This window comes from Orcinus orca, chromosome 12 (genome assembly GCF_937001465.1).
Source record: "Orcinus orca chromosome 12, mOrcOrc1.1, whole genome shotgun sequence".
Lineage (NCBI taxonomy): Eukaryota > Metazoa > Chordata > Mammalia > Artiodactyla > Delphinidae > Orcinus > Orcinus orca.
Window position 1 is genome coordinate 82,084,767 of NC_064570.1, and position 21,956 is coordinate 82,106,722.

Here is a 21,956-nt window from a genome sequence, read left to right on the forward strand (position 1 = left end):
GAGTTCGTCACATATCTGGGGAAGAAAATGCTAAGGAAGGCTAGAGCCCAACTAAAAGACACTTTCTTGCTTCACAGTTTTGCTTGTGGTTTACAGGTACATTTTAGGCCAGCCTTCCAGTTGGAATACAAAAGCAGACTTACATGCCAATATAGTCTTCCTTATTTCAGTGATCAGCACTTAAATACAGCCCTCGATAGCCTTTCACAGAAATGTGCATTTGTATGGGACACAGAAACATGAGGTGGACACAATTGTGAAGTCACTTTTGGACGAATCCTCTTTTGTCCCGACAGCGTTGGCTGGTGTCTTACCTGCTCTCCTTTGTCCCCCTTCTGTCCAGGTGAGCCTGGAACTCCCAGTAATCCTGCTTCTCCCTGAGCAGAAATGAATTTTGTGTTATCAAATATTCTGTTATGTTGAACTAAAACCACATAGTCTATAAATAAGAAGTTGACAATAGTAAGACAAAGCTTTGCCTTCCTGGGAGCTGATGCAGGTCCCTCCGCTGGGAGGCCCTTCTCCCCTCATCATAAGGCTCATACCCCCTATTCCAAACGCCCGCCAGCATCATCTCCTCCCCGAGACCTTCCATGGGCTGGAACGTGCGCTCTCCTCCACGCACCCTGCACCTCGTACTAGCCTTTAGCACGGAGCTTCCTGTGCAGGGCTATTCACTTGAGGAAATGTAAGCTTCCGCTAAACTCCCACCTCCCCCTCCCCCTCACTACTCCAGCCAGGAAGGGAAGTGGCGCAGGATGCCCTAAGCCTAAGCATGCCTCCAGTCATGGTGCCGGGGACCTTCTGCTCTAGAAGCTGGGGCAAGTTTCCCTTCCCTTTGTACTGGTGTAGAGGAAAGCCGTCCAGAGATCACTCAGGCCTCTGAGTGCCATTAACATCCACAAAAGACGTTTGTGTAGCCCAACGGGCCCAGGCTTCCTGACCAGGAAGGGGCAAGCAAAACAAATTCTTTGGGCAATAACAGAGCTCCTCTGCACTTCCTGTACAACTCACTGCAGAAAGGAGAGCTGGGTGGATATTTGGGATACTGGACAGACACGGTCCCCACACTACATAGAGTATCTTTGGGTATGCGTTGAAGGGCAGGCACTGCGTTTCCTTCATCTGTGAATTTGCAGAATTGAAGCCTATTCCTGGCATGTGTTGTGCCCTTGTACTAAGCTGCTGTACAGGTGGCTCCTCCCTTTATTTTCTTCTACTTCCTACCCAGGAAAGAAGGTCAGATGGCCTCAGAACTCTCCAGATCGAAATCCAGGAGATCCTATCCCCAAGCCCCTTCTCTTAACCCACCCAGCGACTGAGAGGCCCAGGCACACTAAAGGGTAAGACCAGGGCCACACCCGCAGGGCCTGGCTCACTGTGTGGCGTGGCTTTTCCGTGGGCATAGGGGAAAGGGAGCATACCTTGTTTGGAATGCACTGGCACTGGTCTGTAAGTTCCTGCTTCGCTGGCAGAAATGCAGACATTCTACTGGCATGAGCGGGTACCAATGATGCTGCAGTACTTCCAAAGCTATGCTGCTCTGGGCACTAAAATCCAGAAAGAGGCTTTAGGATATGGGGTCAATTCCAAATGCGGTGACATTCCCAGCACTGACTCTCACCAAACTAGACATGACTGGAGTTTCTTGCAAGAACTTCCTTCTAATAACCAAAGGTTGACACCAACCTGTGAAAGTTCATAATGACTGCCTTTTCACTAGACTCCTACGTTTTTATTACACTGACAACACACTAGAAATGCATTAAATTGTTGGTTTTGGTGAGAAATTCGAAAGCTATTATAGGTGACCTTGTGACAAGTACAGTAATATCAAACGTTTACAAGAATTACAATTGTTACAATAAAATACTTTATACAAATAACATTGGTATATGTGTTTCGGGAACAAATTTTAAAATAAAAGAACGTAATTTGAACTTTTAGAACATCGTTTAGTTCAAAAAGATGATTATAAAGGCATGTAAAAGTAGAAAATAAACTCTTTTTGTGCTCTAAGATAGTATGTATTTAATCAAAGTATGTATATCTTATTCCAGTCCATTGTTCTTTATTCAAAAGTCTCCACTGTAACAGACAAGTGATGATTTTTATAACTTATCCAGTGTGTTCAGAACATGTGGGGATGGCCACATGAAGTGAAATTTGGTTACAAAGCTATGAACTTTTTTTCTGTCAAAAAATAAATCCAGATGGCCATCTGAAGAAGATAAATGCATCCTTTCCTCTCAATATCATTTACCAGCGTCCTTACCACGGTTTGTAACTCTGAATTTGCAGTTTCATGAATTTGCAATTTCATACCTCTGAATTTGCATTTTAGGGGGAAGTGTTCACACATTACTTTATATACTACAAATTATATATGCCTGGAAAAATATTGTCAGGATACAAAATTAAAATATTGTCTGTGGTTATTTATTGTGATGAGATCATGGTTGATATTTATTTTCTTCTATGAAGTTGGCTGTATTTTCCAAATTTTATATAGTAAACATACATAACTTTTCAAACAAAATAATATTTTGAAAATGTGTGTAGCATTCTAATGCTTGTGAGCACAGTAAACACGGTAAGAAAAATAGCTCCCAGAAAAACTGGGACTAGTTTCCTGTCTTTACCACTAGTTCTATCACATTTACTCTCTGCAGATTTAATGATTAGCTGTTTAGTTATCATCATAAGTTTCCAAGTCCACAAGTCTAAAAATTACATTAGAATGAAACACACAAGATTATCACCAAAATGATCCATTTATGTCCTATGATTTGATATGATTTTCCAGCCAGTTCCTGCCCCGTGCCCCATGGGTTCAGTTAGATAATCAAGACCTATTCCGAGCTCACAGTTTTGCTCTGGATAACTGATTCACTACTTTAAGACTTTAAAAGCATGTCTCAGGCTTCACTATAAAACTGCCCACACTTTCCAAAAAGTGCCTACAGAGAACATAAGATGTACAAGGATCCCCTGCTTCATAAAACCTCTGGTTTTGATATGACACATATTTAGTTAATAAACCCTCAAAATCTTAATCATCTTTCTCCTTTATTTTCAACAAATGTTGCTGCTTTTCTCCTCTCTTCCTCTTTATTCTTCATTCTCTCTGTCTAGGTCTGTAGTCATGAAATCTGACTGCTTCAGAAAGAGAAACCCTAATTAATAGCAGCAAAGAAGTATATTTATAGATTATCCTGAATAAATTTCACTTTTGAAATATGCTATAAAATATTATTAACAGAAAGGATGTCTGATTTGAAATTACAGGACAAAATTAGATTTTTAAGCGAGTACATTAAAATTTGCTGAGTTCAAATATTTTTCAAAAAATATAGTTGATGCCAAAATTACAACAGATGCACTTAAGTACCTTTTATATAACTATTTACCTTCCAAAATATATATTTCCATTAAATGTAAATATAGCACATATACATTTCCTGTTAACGATTAACAGAATGGTGATGTCCGCCCCCAAATAATTATCAGCAGGAAAATAAGCAGTCTTTTGTTATTTTTTTCCAAGGTTGGAGATGATTTCCTACCTTATTTTTCTACTCTTTAAAACCAAATCTTTTTCAAGCACGATTTAAAATTTTTTTTCATGATGTGTGGGGTCATGTCACCGCTTTTAATTATCGAGCCACTCCATCGAATCCATCACCTATTTCCTTAAACAGTTTTCTCATAATTCAAGTTGGAGTGACTCTTGGTCAAGAGTATAATATTTAGGTACCTCAAAACATCATGTTGTTACTTTTCAATCAGGGAAAATTCGTATTTTAAAAGCTCTCACATAAAAGAAGCATAATGAATTAAAGAAAAACTTCTGGAGAATTCACATCTTCAAGATTTAAATGTGTGCCTCCAGGAAGTCTAGGTATTTCAAGTCTGTAGATTGGCATTCTAAATTACCTTTTCAGATATTTATAGAAAGATATTTGGCTGGCTTTCCTTGCAATGAGAGCCATAAACTGGGTTGGAGATATGGTTTATAAAACCAAGTTACATTAGCAAAACATATAATTTTTACAGACTTAGCTATGCTTTGAGTCAGTTGATCACATTATTATTCTAGTACCCAAAGTGAGTGATAGAAGTTAAAAATACTTTTGAACTACTAAACTATGGATAAATATTCTTACAATTTTCAATGGTAAGTTTAGAACTTCTGGGAAATCTGACCCAAAGAATAACATTTTCACCTTTTACTTTTCATATGTTCTTTCTGTAAGACTTTTCAGAATTAATCCCTTTCAAACACCAGTCAACAAGTCAAGAAACAATGTTTTGACATCTTTTACAAACAAAGCAATAATCATAAAAGAAGGGTACAAAAGTGCAATTCCCCTCAATGAGTTTCAAAGGTAGTTGAATAAATTAAAAGCAAATACAACTATATCTAATAATATAAGACACACACATGACCATTGCAATAAGAGATGCAGAAAGTACTGAATTTAGTGGGGTTTTTTTAATGGAAGGTTGGTACAAGAATGTAATAGTTGTAGAGTTAGGTTGAGAATATTAAGAGTGAGAGACTAAGAAACTGAATTTCTAATTTCTTGCAAACAGGGAGTAACCAAAGGCTTTGAGGGTGAGATGAGCAGAGGACCGGGAATGTGCCTTATTCACGTCAGCCAGCCTTGTTGCTTAGCACAATATCTAGAAGATCAGTGTTTCTGAATAACAGATGTTTAGTGGAAGAAGGTAAATGAACCTACAAAGCAGTGATGCAGAGACTTATTCTGGCTATGTGGGGACAGAGAAGGAGGATGACACAATAATGTGACGATCCAAGCACGAGGTAAAGGTGGACCACGGCGCTAACAGGAGAGGGGAAGATGCAGGTGAAAAATCTCTCACAAAGGAAAACTGGCCAGGAAGGGTGACGGCTAGGAGAGGGAAGTGAGTGAGAATAACGTACCATCACAGACGTAAAGCCCCTGTAACTGGAAAATGCTGATGCTACCGTCAGAGCGTGGTTTAGTGAGAAAGGCATAAGTTCTCTTTTACTCATGTGGAGTCCAAAGTGAGGCCATATCTTTCCTGAAGTTCAAGATGAAGCACTGGGATTAAAGTTGTGACAAGACACGATGGGACAGCCCCATGAGGGGTCTCTTGCTTGGAACTGTTTCCTCGCCTGGCTTCAAGAGAAGACGTTCAGTGCTGCCCTACACGTGACTCTACAGCCCAGGCAACTGGCCTTCTACAGTCTTCACACCCCAAAAACTGAGCTTACCTTAGGGGCTGATATCTCACAACACGTTTCTTGAGCTATGAAGTTCGAGTTACAGTAGATTTGAAGTTGGTGAATTTCAACCTATTAAAAAATTAGTAATAAGATATATCATTAGTATTTTTCTTTTTGAAAATCACATTTAGGCATTTGAGAACGATGGTAATTTAACTGGAAAGAAAAAAAAAGAAGCTAATATTTATACAAATAGATCACTGGCAGATATTTTGGTTTTTGTTTAATTTAGGATTCATGATTTTATGGACCCTTTGAGAAACAGAAATGGATTCGGCTGTTGAGATAAATCTATATGTAAAGGAAATCAAGTAATAGAGCAATTGCAGATCTTTGCTCCTTGTTTCAAACCATCAAAAAGAAGTATTTAATTAAAGATAGGTAATGCACTACGATAAGAAGAAAAAAAAGGTATTTAGTTTTTATCTACTTTTCATGGATACTGTCTAATACCTAAGGATTTTATGTTACATGGAATACACTTGAGCATGACTCACAGTATTTTTACAAAAATAATTGATTCTTCTATTTGCTCAGCAAATCCACATTTGTTGGCATTCGGACATGAAATTAAAAGTAGTTTCAGGAAAGTACAATCATGTCTTCAAGTGCAAGATCAAACAACCACATCAGAGAAAGTAAATGGTACAGACTATTGACAAAATTTCAATATGACAGATGCACAGAGAGGCTGCTTCAAACTAGTTTGTGGTTGTAAATTTAATAATTTAATTAATAATCTTATGATGATTTGACATATAACATAGGTCAGGAACAACCTCTTTCCTTCCCCTTCTCCCCGCCTTTCTCTCTCTTTCTCTCTCTCCTCTTTCCCCATCTTTCTCTGTCTCCTAGTGTAACAGAGCTAGATTATGTATTTCTTTGAGGTCAGTAAGTACTTTCTATAGTAAGACCCAACTATAATAATATAATAATCCTATGATAATAGAAAGCAGATATCTGAGGTTAGCTCTGAATCTCTAACCCAACACCAACAAAGCAAGAAAGGAGGGGAAAAGCTGTAACTATTACTCTACACTGAGATGAACAAAATCAATTCAGCTCACAGAAAGCATTAAGAATTCCAGACATCTTTTGGATTCATGAACAGCCTAAGATTTGCAGCCAATGCAAAATTCTGAGATGAAATGAAACTTAATGATTTCTCTTCTATAACTTTTTGCAAGGTTACTGAAGTAAACTTTTATTTATAAAGTTTAAATACACTGTCTTACATAGTCTAATGAAACACCAGGCAGTAACATACCCATTATGTAGAATGAAGAATGTAGAGACTCCAATTAATTAATATTCTCCTTAACTAAAACTAATTTATCATCAACACTGTTATCTAAATAGTCAATAAATACTGAAATTCTATTATGTGTCATCCACTGTGCTAGGGCCTTCATATGAATTTTTTTACTTAACTGAAGATAGATGATCAATTTTTCATGGATTAGAACCTAATAAAGTACCCATGACACTGAAACTACAATCAGCCTAGTTTAATTATGCTTTTTTAATTCATTAGTTGCTTTAGAATCCTTCACTGACAATAGTGCTTTAGAATGAGAATGCACTGACCCTGTCACACAGAATTTTTTTGTTAAAAAAAAAATTCTTTTATCAGTTTTGTCACCTATTTCTCTGCATGAAAGCACACGGGTAGTATATGTAAAATAAAACCTAATCATTAGAAGGTTTTTTTGATAACTTACGTTCTGAATAAACAAAACATTTTCATGTTACAACAGATCTTATAAATCACAGAGTGATTTATATAATATAAGAGTGATTGTATGGAGTGATTGTATGGAGTGTATGGAGTGATTTATATAATATAAGAGTGATTGTATGGAGTGATTATATAAATCACAGAGTGATTTATATAATATAAGAGTGATTGTATGGATTTATATAAGAGTGATTGTATGGAGATAATAAAAATATTAGTTTACTTAGAGTTTTAGTAGGACCAAGAATCTTTAAAAAATAAAATACGTATTTTATTTGTTTGTTTAACTTAAACAGTGACTCCTCTAAAAGCTCCATCATCGTGACATGGCTTTAATATTATTTCTCAAGTGAACTAAGATTCCACGTTAAACTATGAAAGTGTTGTGAGACTATAATTTTCCCATTGTGGCTTTTCATCAGGACTCACAGTGATATTCTTCAGCCTCAGGTTGTTCCCTTGAGTAAAAAGTTAATTAGACACAGGACACAACACTCAACCTTGAGACGGGAGCTTGGAGTCAGGACCCCACTCTTGGAATAACTTGCTCCTCTCTCATTGTCATCTCTCCCTCAAAGGTTATGAATTTATCTTAATCCTCATGTTCTTTGGTTCTTGCCATTCCCCACTTTGCCCTCGCTAGTCCTGCAGGAGATCAGATTCCAGTCAACACCAGGGCTCCAGCAAGGGCTACCGCCACCCCTACTCCTGTTACTAGAATCCCCTGAAGATCACTTCCCATCTACCTACACTCCACCCATGGAAGTCACACGTCTGAGGTTTAGCTGCTGGACTCCACTTCCTCCCTTGACTCTGGAGAGACCTTTCTGAAAGGTCTGTCTAGGACTGTTGTCACTACAATTAATACTGTGATTATTATTGGCAGCCACCATTTACTGACACATACTTGATCCATCTTTCTGACACAGACTGAGCCTTTAAGATCTTTGAGAGAGGAGCAGATTTTGTTGTTGTTTTCCGCTCTTTTATGCCAGGTTGAACGGCATGTCTGGCCCTAAATAAATAAATGAATACACAGAAAAGTGACCACATACTATGCACTATGGCACATACGCCATGCAATTATAACTAACGAGTCTACCAGTATTATTTTATAATTTAGGATACCGAGACTCAGATAAATTAAGAGTGAGCAAGATAAATTAGCAGATCATAAGAATTAAGTGGATGAGCTAGGATTTACAATCACATCTGTCTGATCCCCAAGCAAGCTCACTCTCCCTGATGCCATGATGTCTTATGTCCAGAACTGGCTTCTCCTGCTCTGGAGTATCTTGATAATCATCACTGAACCCTCGTTATGACACTCTCACTGATTTGTTCATTGTGTCTAAGAAAAGACAGTTTAAAAATAATATTTTATTGGAGATATATATATATATACACACACACACATATATATAATATCTATCTATCTATCCATCTGTCATCTATCTCTGATGCCTTCCACAGGGGCCTTTAGAAATAATATGCTGGCCAAACATGTATGTGCACAGAACCGTACTTCTGAAACAAAATTGAACTGTTAAGGGCTTTGCGTTAACAATTCCTATTGGTGTCCTGCATTCAGATTATTTTTATGGGTTTTCCCATCATTCCACCCATAAGAAAATGTGAAGTCATCAAATTTAGATATATCCCCCTTTTTAAAGATTATAGGCCTTTGGGAAATTAATAATAAATCTGTACCACGTGAGCATCAAATATAATTTTTAAAGAAACTTTTCATCTGAAAGGGTTTTACTAGACAATTGTTCTCATCCAATGACCTACTGTTGTGTTTCAGTCCAACAGAACTCTAAAGAAACATTATAAGCTAATGAAAAATAGTCTGCAGTACAAACATTTGTGATTCTGAGGATGAATAAATAGCCTATTGTTCTTGAATGAAAACACCAGAACCATTTAACTTAAATTTCATCTTCTTCCAGTCCTTTCTATTCAAGACATAGGAACTTAGACCAAGCTTACTTTTGTATAATATTTTCAATTTTTACTAACATTTAATTTTAATAACCTTATTTTTTAAGGCATAACCTAGTTCTTTTAAATTCACAGGCTAGAGAAAAATGGGTGAAAATAGATAGAAAATAATATATGTAAAAATATAGTTGGAGGGCTTCCCTGGTGGCGCAGTGGTTAAGAGTCCGCCTGCCGATTCAGGGGACATGGGTTCGCAACCCGGTCCAGGAAGATCCCACATGTCGCGGAGCGGCTGGGCCCGTGAGCCATGGCCGCCGAGCCTGCGTGTACAGAGCCTGTGCTCCGCAACGGGAGAGGCCAAAACAGTGAGAGGCCCGCGTATCTCTCTCTCTCACACACACACACACACACACACACACACACACACTATATATTTTTATATATATATATATATATATATATATAGTTGGAAATACATAGCTATGCTTCACACATCTGATGGCAAATTAATTTAAACAGTGTTGAGAAGGGAATATATTATACAGTTATTAAAGGAAAAAGGTTTTAATAAGATATTTTATTTTAATTTATGAATGTTACTAGTTAACAACTCACGTCCACAGGCCTGCCATCTGAAGCTCGGGTTGCAATAACAGTCCTTCCGTGGAAGTCCACAGTGCCCTTTCCATCAATATGCCGGCTTGCAACTAAGTTACAGTCCGTATAGACCGAAATGGCCCGGGATTGTATACTGAAGCCAAGTTTATGCCACTGACGATCAAACAAAGGACGGAGTTCTCGATTTTTAAAAACGTAGTTCAACACATCTCCCTCCACAGCTTGGAACATAAATTCCACCATCTTCTTTCCACCATCAACTACTATAGAAACCTGCAAAAATGCAAATGATCTTTAAATGTTTGAAATTCAGTTTTAAAAATTATTAAAGCACACAAATCAAAACTCCAGGTGCTACCATAGGACCCAGCAATCCTACTACAGGGCATATACCCTGAGAAAAGCATAATTCAAAAAGATACATGCACCACAATGTTCACTGCAGCACTATTTACAATAGCCAGGACATGGAAGCAACCTAAGTGCCCATCGACAGATGAATGGATAAAGAAGATGTGGTACATATATGCAATGGAATATTACTCATCCATAAAAGGGAACAAAATTGGGTCATTTGTAGTGATGTGCATGAACCTAAAGTCTGTCATACAGAGTGAAGTAAGTCAGAAAGAGAAAAACAAATATCGAATATTAACGCATATATATGGACTCTAGAAAAATGGTACAGATGATCCTATCTGCAGGGCAGGAAAGGAGACACAGACGTAGAGAAAGAACTTGTGGACACACAGGGGAAGTGGAGGGTGGGACGAATTGAGAGTAGCATTGACATATATACACCACCATGTGTAAAATAGATAGCTGGTGGTAAGCAGGTGCATAGCACAGGGAGCTCAGCTTAGTGCTTTGTGACCACCTAGAGGGATGGGATAGGGAGGGTGGGAGGGAGGCTCAAGAGGGAGGAGATATGGGGATAGATGTATACGAATAGCTAATTCACTTTGCTGTACAGCAGAAACTAACACAACACTGTAAAGCAATTATACTCCAATAAAAAAATTAAATAATTGAAAATAAACTCAAGCTGCATGTTAGTAGAACTGAGGTACTCAGTAAAATATTTTAGATGATACTTGTGTCCGTTGGATTTGTTAACATATAAGAACAGCAGGACTTCTCTGGTGGCGCAGTGGTTGAGAGTCCGCCTGCTGATGCAGGGGACACGGGTTCGTGCCCCGGTCTGGGAAGATCCCACATGCCGCGGAATGGCTGGGCCCATGCCGCAGAGCGTGTGCGTCCGGAGCCTGTGCTCCACAATGGGAGAGGCCACAACAGTGAGAGGCCCGCGTACAGCAAAAAAAAAAAGAACAGCAAACAACCGCTACAAAAATGGTTTAAATATGGGATATCTGATGAATGTAATATGCTCCTTTCTTGAGAGGACATCTAGGAGTGTGTGTGTGTGCGTATGTGTATGTGCGTATGTGTGTGTGTGTGTGTTTATCTAAGTATATATATAATTCTGTATGAGTGATTCAAGAATTAAATGTTACTAATTTAAAAACAATAAGAAATAATCACTTCTCTTAGCACGGAAACTGAGATCAACTTCTTTAACCTTTGATGCTTTGCATGGTGCAAAGAAAATACATTTTCATAGAGAACATGTTCTTTCTGTTCAAGTCATATTTCCATATTAATACTGTGACTATATAATAACATATTAAAAGACCAGTGAAATGAAAAACATTTCAATGGATATGTACGGAAATAAACACAGATGGATGGTGCCCATAAGTAATTGTGATGTTTACCTCCCCTCCCTGGAGCACCTGCATCCCCTCCTTTCTGCCCAAATGCCACATCTCCCACAAGTACTCCTAGACCCCTGTTCTTCTCATGTTCCATTTGGGGGAGCCGTCCTTTCCATGCTCGCACAGTCCCCACCCAACTCCGAGCTGTCCTCGGCCACTTCACTTGTCACCTTGTGGTCATGCTCCAATAGGCTGTTCTCATACATGGCATCCCCAGACCTATGTGCTCCCTGAGAAAAGGAATCACGCTTTGCCAGTCTCTTATCTTTGTCACTAACTAGCATCTAGCATGTGTTCAACTATTTTTATTGATGGAATCAATATTTGCATCTCATCTCTTAATTTACTAAGGATTTTCAGAGGAAACAATGAACAGCTTTAAAATGATGTATAATATCAGAAATAATAGGAAATGAAGAAGTCGTCAGTGAGTGGTCTTGGTGTCAATGAAGCAGTTGTAAAGGAAGGGTAGTTAGAGTGTCTTCAGACAAAAATATGAATCTAGTAGAAAAAAACAAACAGAAAAACAAAACAAAAACAGAAAACAAACTAATCTTGCCTCACCCACCAGGCTCTCCCATTACAAATCTCAGCAAGATCCTTCTAACTCTGAGAATACTTGCATTTCCCTGTGGATGATTCCACTAAAAGACAGAATAGTCGTGCATGAGGTCTGCTCCCAAATTTATGCCCACAGATCCAAGATTCACCTGGCCTAATCCCACCAGAGGCCACAGATCAGTACATCTCTCTGGTTCCTTACCTGTGGCATATTCTGCTGGTTTAAAACCTGCCACAGAAACCACCGTTCCTTTTTGGTGTTTCTTCGTACCCGAAACACAGCTGCTATGGCGAACTCCTCAGGAAGGCCTTTGGGAAACACCTTACTGTGGGAGAAAAACAAAGAACCATCGTGGGAAAACTGAAGGCAAGGGCACAAAATCTCGGTATGAAGGTCTCTGCAACACAACATCTTAGTCACATTTTCTCAATGAATTTAGAATTCATCATGCATGTTTACAGCATTCTACCAAATGCATACATGGACGCCTCCACGTCTACTTTTACCTATGGAATTTGTATCTTGTTCATTCCCTTTAAAAAATTTCCCGGGAAGGTGTTGTTAAAGCTTGAGGTGTGTAAAAGCGAGTGACTAGACTATAGTACTATGGGGCGATATTCATTTACTGAACAAGATGTTCCAACAGAATCTCAGAATTCACTGCAGTCTGGCACACGGTAGACATTTATAAAGGAAATAAATAGTACCCCTAGGCTTTATCGGTAGACAGAAGTACAGAGCATTTCAAAGAACACTGCTAGCAATTAAATGTATACTTCCAAAGAACTTCTGTCATATTAAACCCTTGCAAAATGAACTCCTAATTCTGATTTCCTAGTAGGTATCAATTTAGGACTGAAACTAAATATAATAAAGACATTTTAGCTTATTTTTTATTCTTACAGAAAATAAGTAACTTATTTCTAGGTAGCAGAGAGAAGCCTAAAGACAGTCCAAATATGCTTCTGTCTCAACCTTGTTTCAAAATCCTGGTCTCACTGGATCCATGAAGAAACTTGGGGAGAAAAATTCACCATGAACATAAATCATATTTAGACTTTCATTGGAAAACATGGAGAGATACATTCCTCCAAGTTGACTTTTAAAGTTATCTGCATTGTATGTAAAAACTCTGCAAGGCAGGAATCTTGCTTTTCTTTTAAAAAATCATGAGGAGTAGTAGGTAAGAATTCTCTTAAGGACTAACATAGCCAGAACTTGTTTATATAAATAAAACATCATACATTGAGATGGTTAACTACTCACTGGGAATATCACACCAAGGTCCACTGAAACTGCCAACCAAACTCATGGAGAATTCTGAAACTTTGGTTTTACACTTTGTGTTAGAGAAAAAGTCACAAGTGGTAGGGAAATCAGGAACAAAAAAAAAAAAAAAAAAAGCTATGCTGGCCTAAAGTTCTTAGTTGGTTAAACTCGCGCGCGCGCGCACACACACACACACACACACACACACACTCACTTACGTATATACTGTATAAATGTAGGTATATATACATAAGCATACCTCAGGGATATTGCAGGTTTGGGGCCAGCTCACTGGAATAAAGTTAATATCACAATAAAGTGAGTCACGGGCTTCCCTGGTGATGCAGTGGTTGAGAGTCCGCCTGCCAATGCAAGGGACACGGGTTCGTGCCCTGGTCCGGGAAGATCCCACATGCCGTGGAGCGGCTGGGCCCGTGAGCCATGGCCGCTGAGCCTGCGCGTCCGGAGCCTGTACTCCGCAACGGGAGAGGCCACCACAGTGAGAGGCCCGCGTACAGCAAAAAAAAAGTGAGTCACATGAATTTTTTGGTTTTCCCGTGTGTGTAAAAGTTGTGTTTACACTATGCTGTACTCTATTCCATGTGCAAGAGCATTATATCTAAAAACGTACATACCTTAATTTTTAAAATGCTTTACTGCTAAAAAGAAATATGCTAACCATCATCTGACAACCCAGGGTTGCCACAAACCTTCAATTTGTAAAAAATCCAGTATCTATGAAGTGCACTAAAGTGAAACACAATAAAAGGAGGTCTGCCTCTAAATATATATAAACTCTAGTTTTACCTTCTTCACTAACCTGCTTACCCCCAGTCCGGAGGCTTTCTGGCTCTCAGCTCTTGTCTGGCTGGATGAAGAAAGAGAAGGCAACCTGGGGCCTCATTTTCATCACACACACACACACACACACACACACACACACACACACACACACACACACACACACCCCTCTCCAGCCTCCACAGAGGCTGGCTGGTGCCTCCCCGGGATGAGCCTCTCCCGTGCCCGGGGAGGTACCCCACCCCACGTGCCAGCAGCACCCCGCCCTGCGGTTCCGAGGTTCTAACTTCCTCCTTTCTGCTACCTGTGACTCCACTGCTTCCCGTCTTCTAAGAATGTATTATGTCTGTCTCTGTGGCTTCATCTCCCACTCTACAGTCATTTTTGCACTTTAGAGGATAAAACTCCATTTCCATCTCCCACCTCTCCCTCACCGATGCCCCTCTTATCTCGGTTTACAAATGTATGCATATCTTCACCCTCTCCCCTGCTGTAAAACAGACAAAACTCCCTCCAAACTCTATACAGCATTATATTACCCTTCCAGGTATCCACCAAGTTTCTTAAATGAAGACTCTGAACGTCACACTGTCACAGCCCTCCGCCCTGAGCCTTCCTGCATTCTAAAATCAATCCCGTGGGCCCTCGCGAGGATGCTCACGGTGCGCCCCTCCTCCCGAGGCAGGCCGTCACGTGAGCGGTCTCACCCAGTCGGCAAGGGGGCCTGGGGCGGGGTTGGGGAGCCGCGGTTCCCGCCCGGAAGGAGCGCGCAGCTGCGGGCGGGAGGGGGAACCGCAGCGGCCGCCAGAGGGGAGCTCGAGACGCCACAGGGCAATGTTGGAGGAACCCGGGCAGCGGCCACAGCCACGATGGCAAATACAACCTAGCTTACCGAGTCAAGAAGTTAATACAAGAACCGGATGGGCTTATCTCCAAATGGTATTTCCACCCATAATGAATAACTCCGGGATTTGTACTGGGGATGGCGAGCAGATCAGAAAATGTGTCCTTCGGAATTCAGGCAATATCCCTGCTGTGGAAGCTTGTCAGTTTGTTTTTTTTTTTTTTTTTGGCTTTTGCTTTTAATTAGGATGTTGGAAAATAATGAAAAGATAACCCCTTTTTAAACTTCAGGAATTCCCCCCTCCCCCTCCGCCAAGCACTGCAAGGTCCATCATTTCTGGAGCATCTGGAATGTTGAAGTACCGATGGTCACTCTTCACCCTCGCCCTAAAAAGACGGCCTTCCTCTCTTTCGGTTTCCGCCCTTCACGCGCCTGAATCTCGTCCCGAGGGAGAAAACCCACGACACTAGGGGCTCTCAGAGCACGCCTGCGCCGAGACAAGTCCCCGAGTTCGGAATCCCTTCGGACCACTTGGAGGAAAACTGTCATATGGGTTCCAACACCGATTTTAGGCTGAAACTTGGTGACGGGAAGGGCCCCTTGGGTAACTCTTGAAGAAGGCGAGTGGAAACCACTATGGGCCAGGCCGTGGTCATCATCGCCTGGGCGGAGGGCTCGAGTGACCCACCAGGTGGCACGGTGGCTACAGTGAACTGAATTCTGCAGGAGGATGTAACTGGGTCACAGAAGAGGCTGGAGGAGACGGGGCAGCTGGAGGCCGGTCCGAAGGCCAAGCTGGTGAGTCTTGGGGAGGCCCTTTCGGAGGCTCTGCACCGAACGAGGAGGGGGCGCTGAGCCCGGGCCGCAGACAGGCGTGGACGTGCGGGGCTGCCCGGGCTGATGGGGGTGGAGACCGCACTCGCAGGGGACAGGCCTCAGCGGGACTGGCATCCTGTCCAAGGGATGGTGCCTGCGGTCGCCCTGCAGGATCTCCTGGGGCCAAACCCAGGCCCATCTCCTCCCGCCACACCTCCGGGCCAGGCCGGGCCATCCGCGAGTGGGACACAGGGTCCAGCCCCAGAGGACTGTGTCCCGGGCCACTGTCCCCGGTGTCCAGCCCCAGAGGACTGTGTCCCGGGCCACTGTCCCCGGTGTCTAGCCCCAGAGGACTGTGTCCCGGGCCACTGTCCCCGGAGTCCAGCCCGAGAGGACTCTGTCCTGAGCCACTGTCTCCGAGCTCGTCCTCCCCTACCTGTGCTCCCGCATGGCCCCTCCCACCTCCATGCCATACCAAGGGGAGTATCTCCCCAGAACCAGTGCTGCTGGAATCCAGAGGCCTCTGCATCCGGCCCTTCACTCACCCAGGGACACCATCACCCAGATGGCTAATGGCGAGTGAGTTGGGCTGCGGGCCAGGTCCTGTGGCTTCCGATGCAGAATTCTTTCCAATATGGAAAGCCGTTAGCGGTATTCAGTTCCGCGTACCCTGTGATTTGCTGGTGGTTCCGTGAAGTTCCGGTGTGTCACTCCTGCCGTGGTAGCCTTGTTCATGCCTACTTAACAGTGCTGGTCACCTTAGCCACGTAGTGACTATTGGGTGTCAGTGGGCAGCTGGAACCCTTGGGTCAGCCTTCAGCTCCCTGCCCACCTCCTGTTCCAACAGACACTCCAGGGACGTCACTGGTAAGCAGTAAGGCTGGTGAAGAGACCCCCCAGACAGTGGGAAGAATAAAAGGGGGCACTCTGTAGGGTCAGCTCTGGTCAGCATGGCCACCAGACTTAAAAACCTCACCCAGAGTGAGGAGGACAGGAGAGACCTGGCACCATGTTTAAGAACCCAGAAGGGTGACTTTGGAAATGTCTGTTTTTGTTATTGGCTTCTGATCAGCACAAAGACAGATGTCTCTGTGCTCATCTGTTATTAAGGTCCTGTGGGTAAAACTGATAAGAGCAGTCAAAATAAAATAAAGTAAAATGAAATGAAATGATATAAAATGTAAAATAAAATAAAAGTATTCCCAATCACCTAATCCCCTGGCCTCTTCTAAATCCTCACTCCCCTTGGTCCTTCTGAAGGTTTTAACACTGAAGACATCCTGTCTTCATTGATATAAACCAAGAGTCACAACCACATGGCTCTAGGGCCCAGGCAGGAAACTGGAATGTAAGCTTCCTAAGGTTCTTTGTCTATCCTATTCACCAGCATCTAGAGCAGTGCCTGCACAAGGTAGGCACTCAATAAATATTATTAAAGAATCAATTAATGAGCTGAATTCGGATGTAGGAAGTCTGTAAACTAAAAGAAAAATAACATATGGCCCCCTCTAAGTCTAGCTTTAGTTTTTCTGTCTTGGATAGAAATGTGCATGTTAGAAATTTTCACTTTCCTCTTAAGAATTCTTTAGTAAAAACAAATAGAGCAAGTGAGTTAATAACAGCACTGTTACCCATTCTCATGTAGAGGACACACACGTTAGACTAAGGGAAATGCAGAGCCCAGCCCTTCTACAGGGGCAGCTGCTAATTAGCTCCAGCCAACTCTTACCATATGGGGAAGTGGGTCCAGGGTTGCCAGTTCATCCCATTTTTCAAGACAAGCCAAATACCCAGATTTTTATCTGAAAAGTTTAGAGTTTTAATTTTGGCAACTATTTCAGATTTTTCATAAACACTGTCCAGACCAACATTGTGCAAAAGCAAACAAATCAGTGACTGCTAGTTAGCAAAGCTGGATCTACACATATGTTTGCTGAATACCCAGAGAGGCTTACAAAGATGGAAAAAGGAAGATTCCTGCCCTAATCAGTTCTTAAAATCAGTTAGGAGAGGAAAATTGGAACTCAAGGTTATGAACGGAAGACCTAGTATTAGGAATGGGACTGCTTTTAAAATCCTATAACAGCAGGAAAGTTTCAGTCCTTTTAAATTTGTTGAGACTTGCTTTATGACATAACATATGGCCTACCCTGGAGAATGTTCCACATGCAGTTGAGAAGAGTGTGTATTCTGCTATTGTTAGGTGGAATGTTCTACAGTCTGTTAGGTCTAAATAGCTTGTAGATTTGTGCAAGTCTTCTATTTCCTTACTGATCTTCTGTCTAATGTTCTATCTGTTTTGAAAATGGGGTACTGAAGTCTCCAACTATTACTGTTGAATTGTCTACTTCTCCCTTCAATTCTGTGAGTTTTTGCTTCATGAATTTGGGGGCTTTGTTTTGGGGTACATATTTGTGATTGCTCTATTGTCTTGATGTATTGACACTTTTTAGCTTTTTTTAATTGAAGTATAGTTGATGTACAATATTATATGTTACAGGTGTACAATATAGTGATTCACAATTTTTAAAGGTTATACTTCTTTTATAGTTAGTATAAAGTGTTGGTTATATTCCCCATGTTGTGCTTAGCCTTGTAACATTTATTTCCATTGCCATCTTTATTTTTTTAATTTTATTGACGTATACTTGATTTACGATGTGTTAATTTCTTCTGTACAGCAAAGTTATTCAGTTATATATATGTGTGTGTGTATATATATATGTATATATTCTTTTTCATAGTCTTTTCCATTATGGTTTGTCACAGGATATTGAATATAGTTCCCTGTGCTATACAATAGGACCTTGTTGTTTATCCATCCTATATATAATAGTTTGCATCTGCTAGTCCCAGTCTCCCAATCCTTCTCTCCTCTACCGCCCATTCCCCTTGGCAACCACAAATCTGTTCTCTATATCTGTGAGTCTATTTATATTTCATAGATATATTGATTTGTGTCATATTTTAGATTCCACACGTAAGTGATATCATATGGTATTTGTCTTTCTCTTTCTGACTTCAATTAGTATGATAATCTCTAGGTTCATCCATGTTGCTGCAAATGGCATTATTTTATTCGGTTTGATGGTTCAGTAATATTCCATTGTACATATATATATACCACATCTTCTTTATCCATTCATCTGTTGATGAACATTTAGGTTGTTTCTATGTCTTGGCTATTGTAAATAGTACTGCTATGAACATAGGGATGCATGTATCCTCTTGAATTATAGTTTTGTCTGGGTGGGATTGTTGGATTATATTGCAACTCTATTTGTAGTTTTCTGAGGAACCTCCATACTATTTTCCATAGTGGCTGCATCAATTTACATTCCCACCAATAGTGTAAGCGGGTTCCCTTTTCTCCACCCCCTCTCCAGCATTTACTTGTAGACTTTTAATGATGGCCATTCTGCCTGGTGTGGGGTGGTACCTCACTGTAGTTTTGATTTGCAATTCTCTAATAATTAGCGATGTTGAGCATCTTTTCACGTGCCTGCTGGCCATCTGTATATCTTCTTTGGATAAATCTCTGTTTAGGTCTTCTGCCCATTTTTTGATTGGGTTGTTTGCTTTTTTGTTATTGAGTTGTATGACTCAATACAACTTTTTGTATATTTTAGAAATTTTGTTTATTTTTTTTGTATATTTTAAAATATTTTTTGTATATTTTAGAAATATATATATTTCTAAAATATATATATTTTGTATATTTTAGAAATTAAGCACTTGACAGTTGCATCATTTGCAAATAATTTCTCCCAGTCTGTAGGTTGTCTTTGTATTTTGTTTATGGTTTCCTTTGCTGTGCAAATGCTTATAAGTTTGATTAGGTCCCATTTGTTTATTTTTGCTTTTATTTCCATTGCCTTGGGAGACTGACCTAAGAAAACATTGGTGTGATTTATGTCAGAGAATGTTTTGCCTATGTTCTCTTCTAGGAGTTTTATGGTGTCTTGTCTTATATTTAGGCCTTTGAGCCATTTTGAGTTTATTTTTGTGTATAGTGTGAGGGTGTGTCCTAACTTCATTGATTTACATGTGGCTGTCCAGCTTTCCCAACACCACTTGCTGAAGAGACTTTCTTTTCTTCATTGTATATTTGTGCCTCCTTTGTTGAAGATTAATTGACGGTAGGTGTGTGGGTTTATTTCTGGACTCTATTCGGTCCCATTGATCCATATGTCTGTTTTTGTGCCTGTACCATGCTGTTTTGATTACTGTAGCCTTGTAGTATTGTCTGAAGTCAGGGAAGGTTATGCCTCCTGCTTTGTTCTTTTTCTTCAGGATTGCTTTGGTAATTCTGGGTCTTTTATGGCTCCATATAAATTTTAGGATAATTTTTCTATTTCTGTGAAACATGTCATGGGTAATTTAATAGGGGTCGCACTAAATCTGTAGATTGCTTTGGATAGTATGGCCATTTTAACAATATTAATTCTTCCAATCCAAGAGCATGGGATATCTTTCCATTTCTTTGAGTCATCTGTAATTTCCTTTATTAATGTTTTGTAGTTCTCAGCATATAAGTATTTCACCTCCTTGGTGAGGTTTATTTCTAAGTATTTTATTTTGGGCGGTGCAATTTTAAAAGGTAATGCTTTTTTACTTTCCCTTTCTTATATTTCATTGTTAGTGTCAAGAAATGCAACCAAATTCTGTATGTTAATCTTGTATCTTGCTACCTTGTTGAATTCATTTATCAGTTCTAATAGCTTTTGTGTGGAGTCTTTAGGGTTTTCTATATATATATTATTATATCATCTGCATATAATGACAATTTTACCTCTTCCCTACCAATTTGAATACGTTTTATTTCTTTTTCTTGTCTGATTGCTGTGGCTAGGACTTCCAATACTATGCTGAAGAGAAGTAGTGAGAGTGGGCATCCTTGTCTTGTTCCAGATTTTATTAGGAAGGCTTTCAGCTTTTCACCATTGAGTATTATATTGGCTGTGGGTTTATTGTAAATAGCTTTTATTATGCTGAGATATGTTACCTCTATACTCACTTTCATAGCGATTTTTACCATGAATGGATGTTGAATTTTATCAAATGCTTTTTCTGCATCTATTGAGATGATCTTGTGGTTTTCATCCTCTCATTTGTTGATGTGGTGTATCCCATTGACTGATTTGCGTATGTTGAACCATCCTTATGACCCTTGGGTGAATCCTTGGTCATGACCCTTGGTCATGGTGTATGAACTTTTTTATGTGTTGTTGGATTCAGTTTGCTAATATTCTGTTGAGAATTTTTCAGTCTATAATCATCAAAGATATTGGCCTGTAATTTTCTTTTTTGGTAGTGTTTTTGTCTGGTTTTGGTATCAGGGTGATGGTGGCTTCATCGAATGTCTTTGGGAGTGTTCCTTCCTCTTCAGTCTTTCGGAAGAGTTTGAGAAGGATCAGTATAAGTTCTCCTTTGTATGTTTGGTAGAATTCCCCAGTGAAGCCATCGGGTGCTGGATTTCTGTTTGTAGGGAGTTTTTTTTATTACAGATACTATTTAATTTCTAGTGATCTGTCTGTTCAAGTTATCTATTTCTTCTTGATTCAGTTTTGGTGGGCTGTATGTTTCTAGAAAGTTTTCCATTTCTTCTAGGTTGTCAAATTTGTTGGCATAGAATTGTTCACAGTATTCCCTTATGGTTTTTTGTATTTCCACGGTATCAGCTGTGATTTCTCCTCTTTCATTTCTTATTTTGTTTATTTGGGTCTTGTCTCTTTTTTCTTGGTGAGCCTGGCCAGAGATCTGTCAATTTTACTTACGCTTTCAAAGAACAAGCTCTTGGTTTTATTGACTTTTCCTAATTTTTAAATCTCTATTTATTTCCTCTCTGATCTTTATTACCTCCTTCTTTCTGCAGACTTTATGTTTTGTTTGTTTTTCTTTTTCTGATTATTTTAAGTGGTAGTTTAGGTCGTTTATTTGAGATTTTTCTTGTTTCTTAAAGAAGGCTTTATATCACTATGAAATTCCCTCTAAGAACTGCTTTTGGTGCATGCCATAGAATTTGTATGGTTATGTTTTCATTGTCATTTGCCTCAAGGTATATTTTAATTTCTTCTTTGATTTCATCACTGACCCATTGGTTTTTTAATAGCATGTTGTTTAGTCTCCATGTAATTGTTTCTTTCTTGTTTCTTTTTCTGTGGTTGATTTCTTGTCATGCCATTGTGGTCAGAAAAGTTCCTTGAAATAATTTCTATACTCTTAAATTTGTTCAGGCTTGTTTTGTGCCCTAGTATATGGTCAATCCTAGAAAATGTTTCATGTGTACTTGAAAAGAATGTGTATTCTGCTGT

General features: G+C 40.0%; 1 protein-coding gene across 1 annotated transcript in view; it reads right to left on the minus strand.

The window, feature by feature from the left end:
* Window positions 1–21,956, minus strand: part of COL19A1 (collagen type XIX alpha 1 chain) — a 347,142-nt gene that overhangs the window by 290,200 nt on the left and 34,986 nt on the right. The window contains exons 4-8 of the mRNA XM_004270129.2: window positions 12,114–12,237; window positions 9,573–9,848; window positions 5,264–5,344; window positions 1,425–1,550; window positions 315–377 (exon numbers count right to left, since the gene is read on the minus strand). Of these exons, the coding sequence (XP_004270177.1) occupies window positions 315–377; window positions 1,425–1,550; window positions 5,264–5,344; window positions 9,573–9,848; window positions 12,114–12,237 (670 nt within the window). The remainder of the gene's footprint in view (window positions 1–314; window positions 378–1,424; window positions 1,551–5,263; window positions 5,345–9,572; window positions 9,849–12,113; window positions 12,238–21,956) is intronic.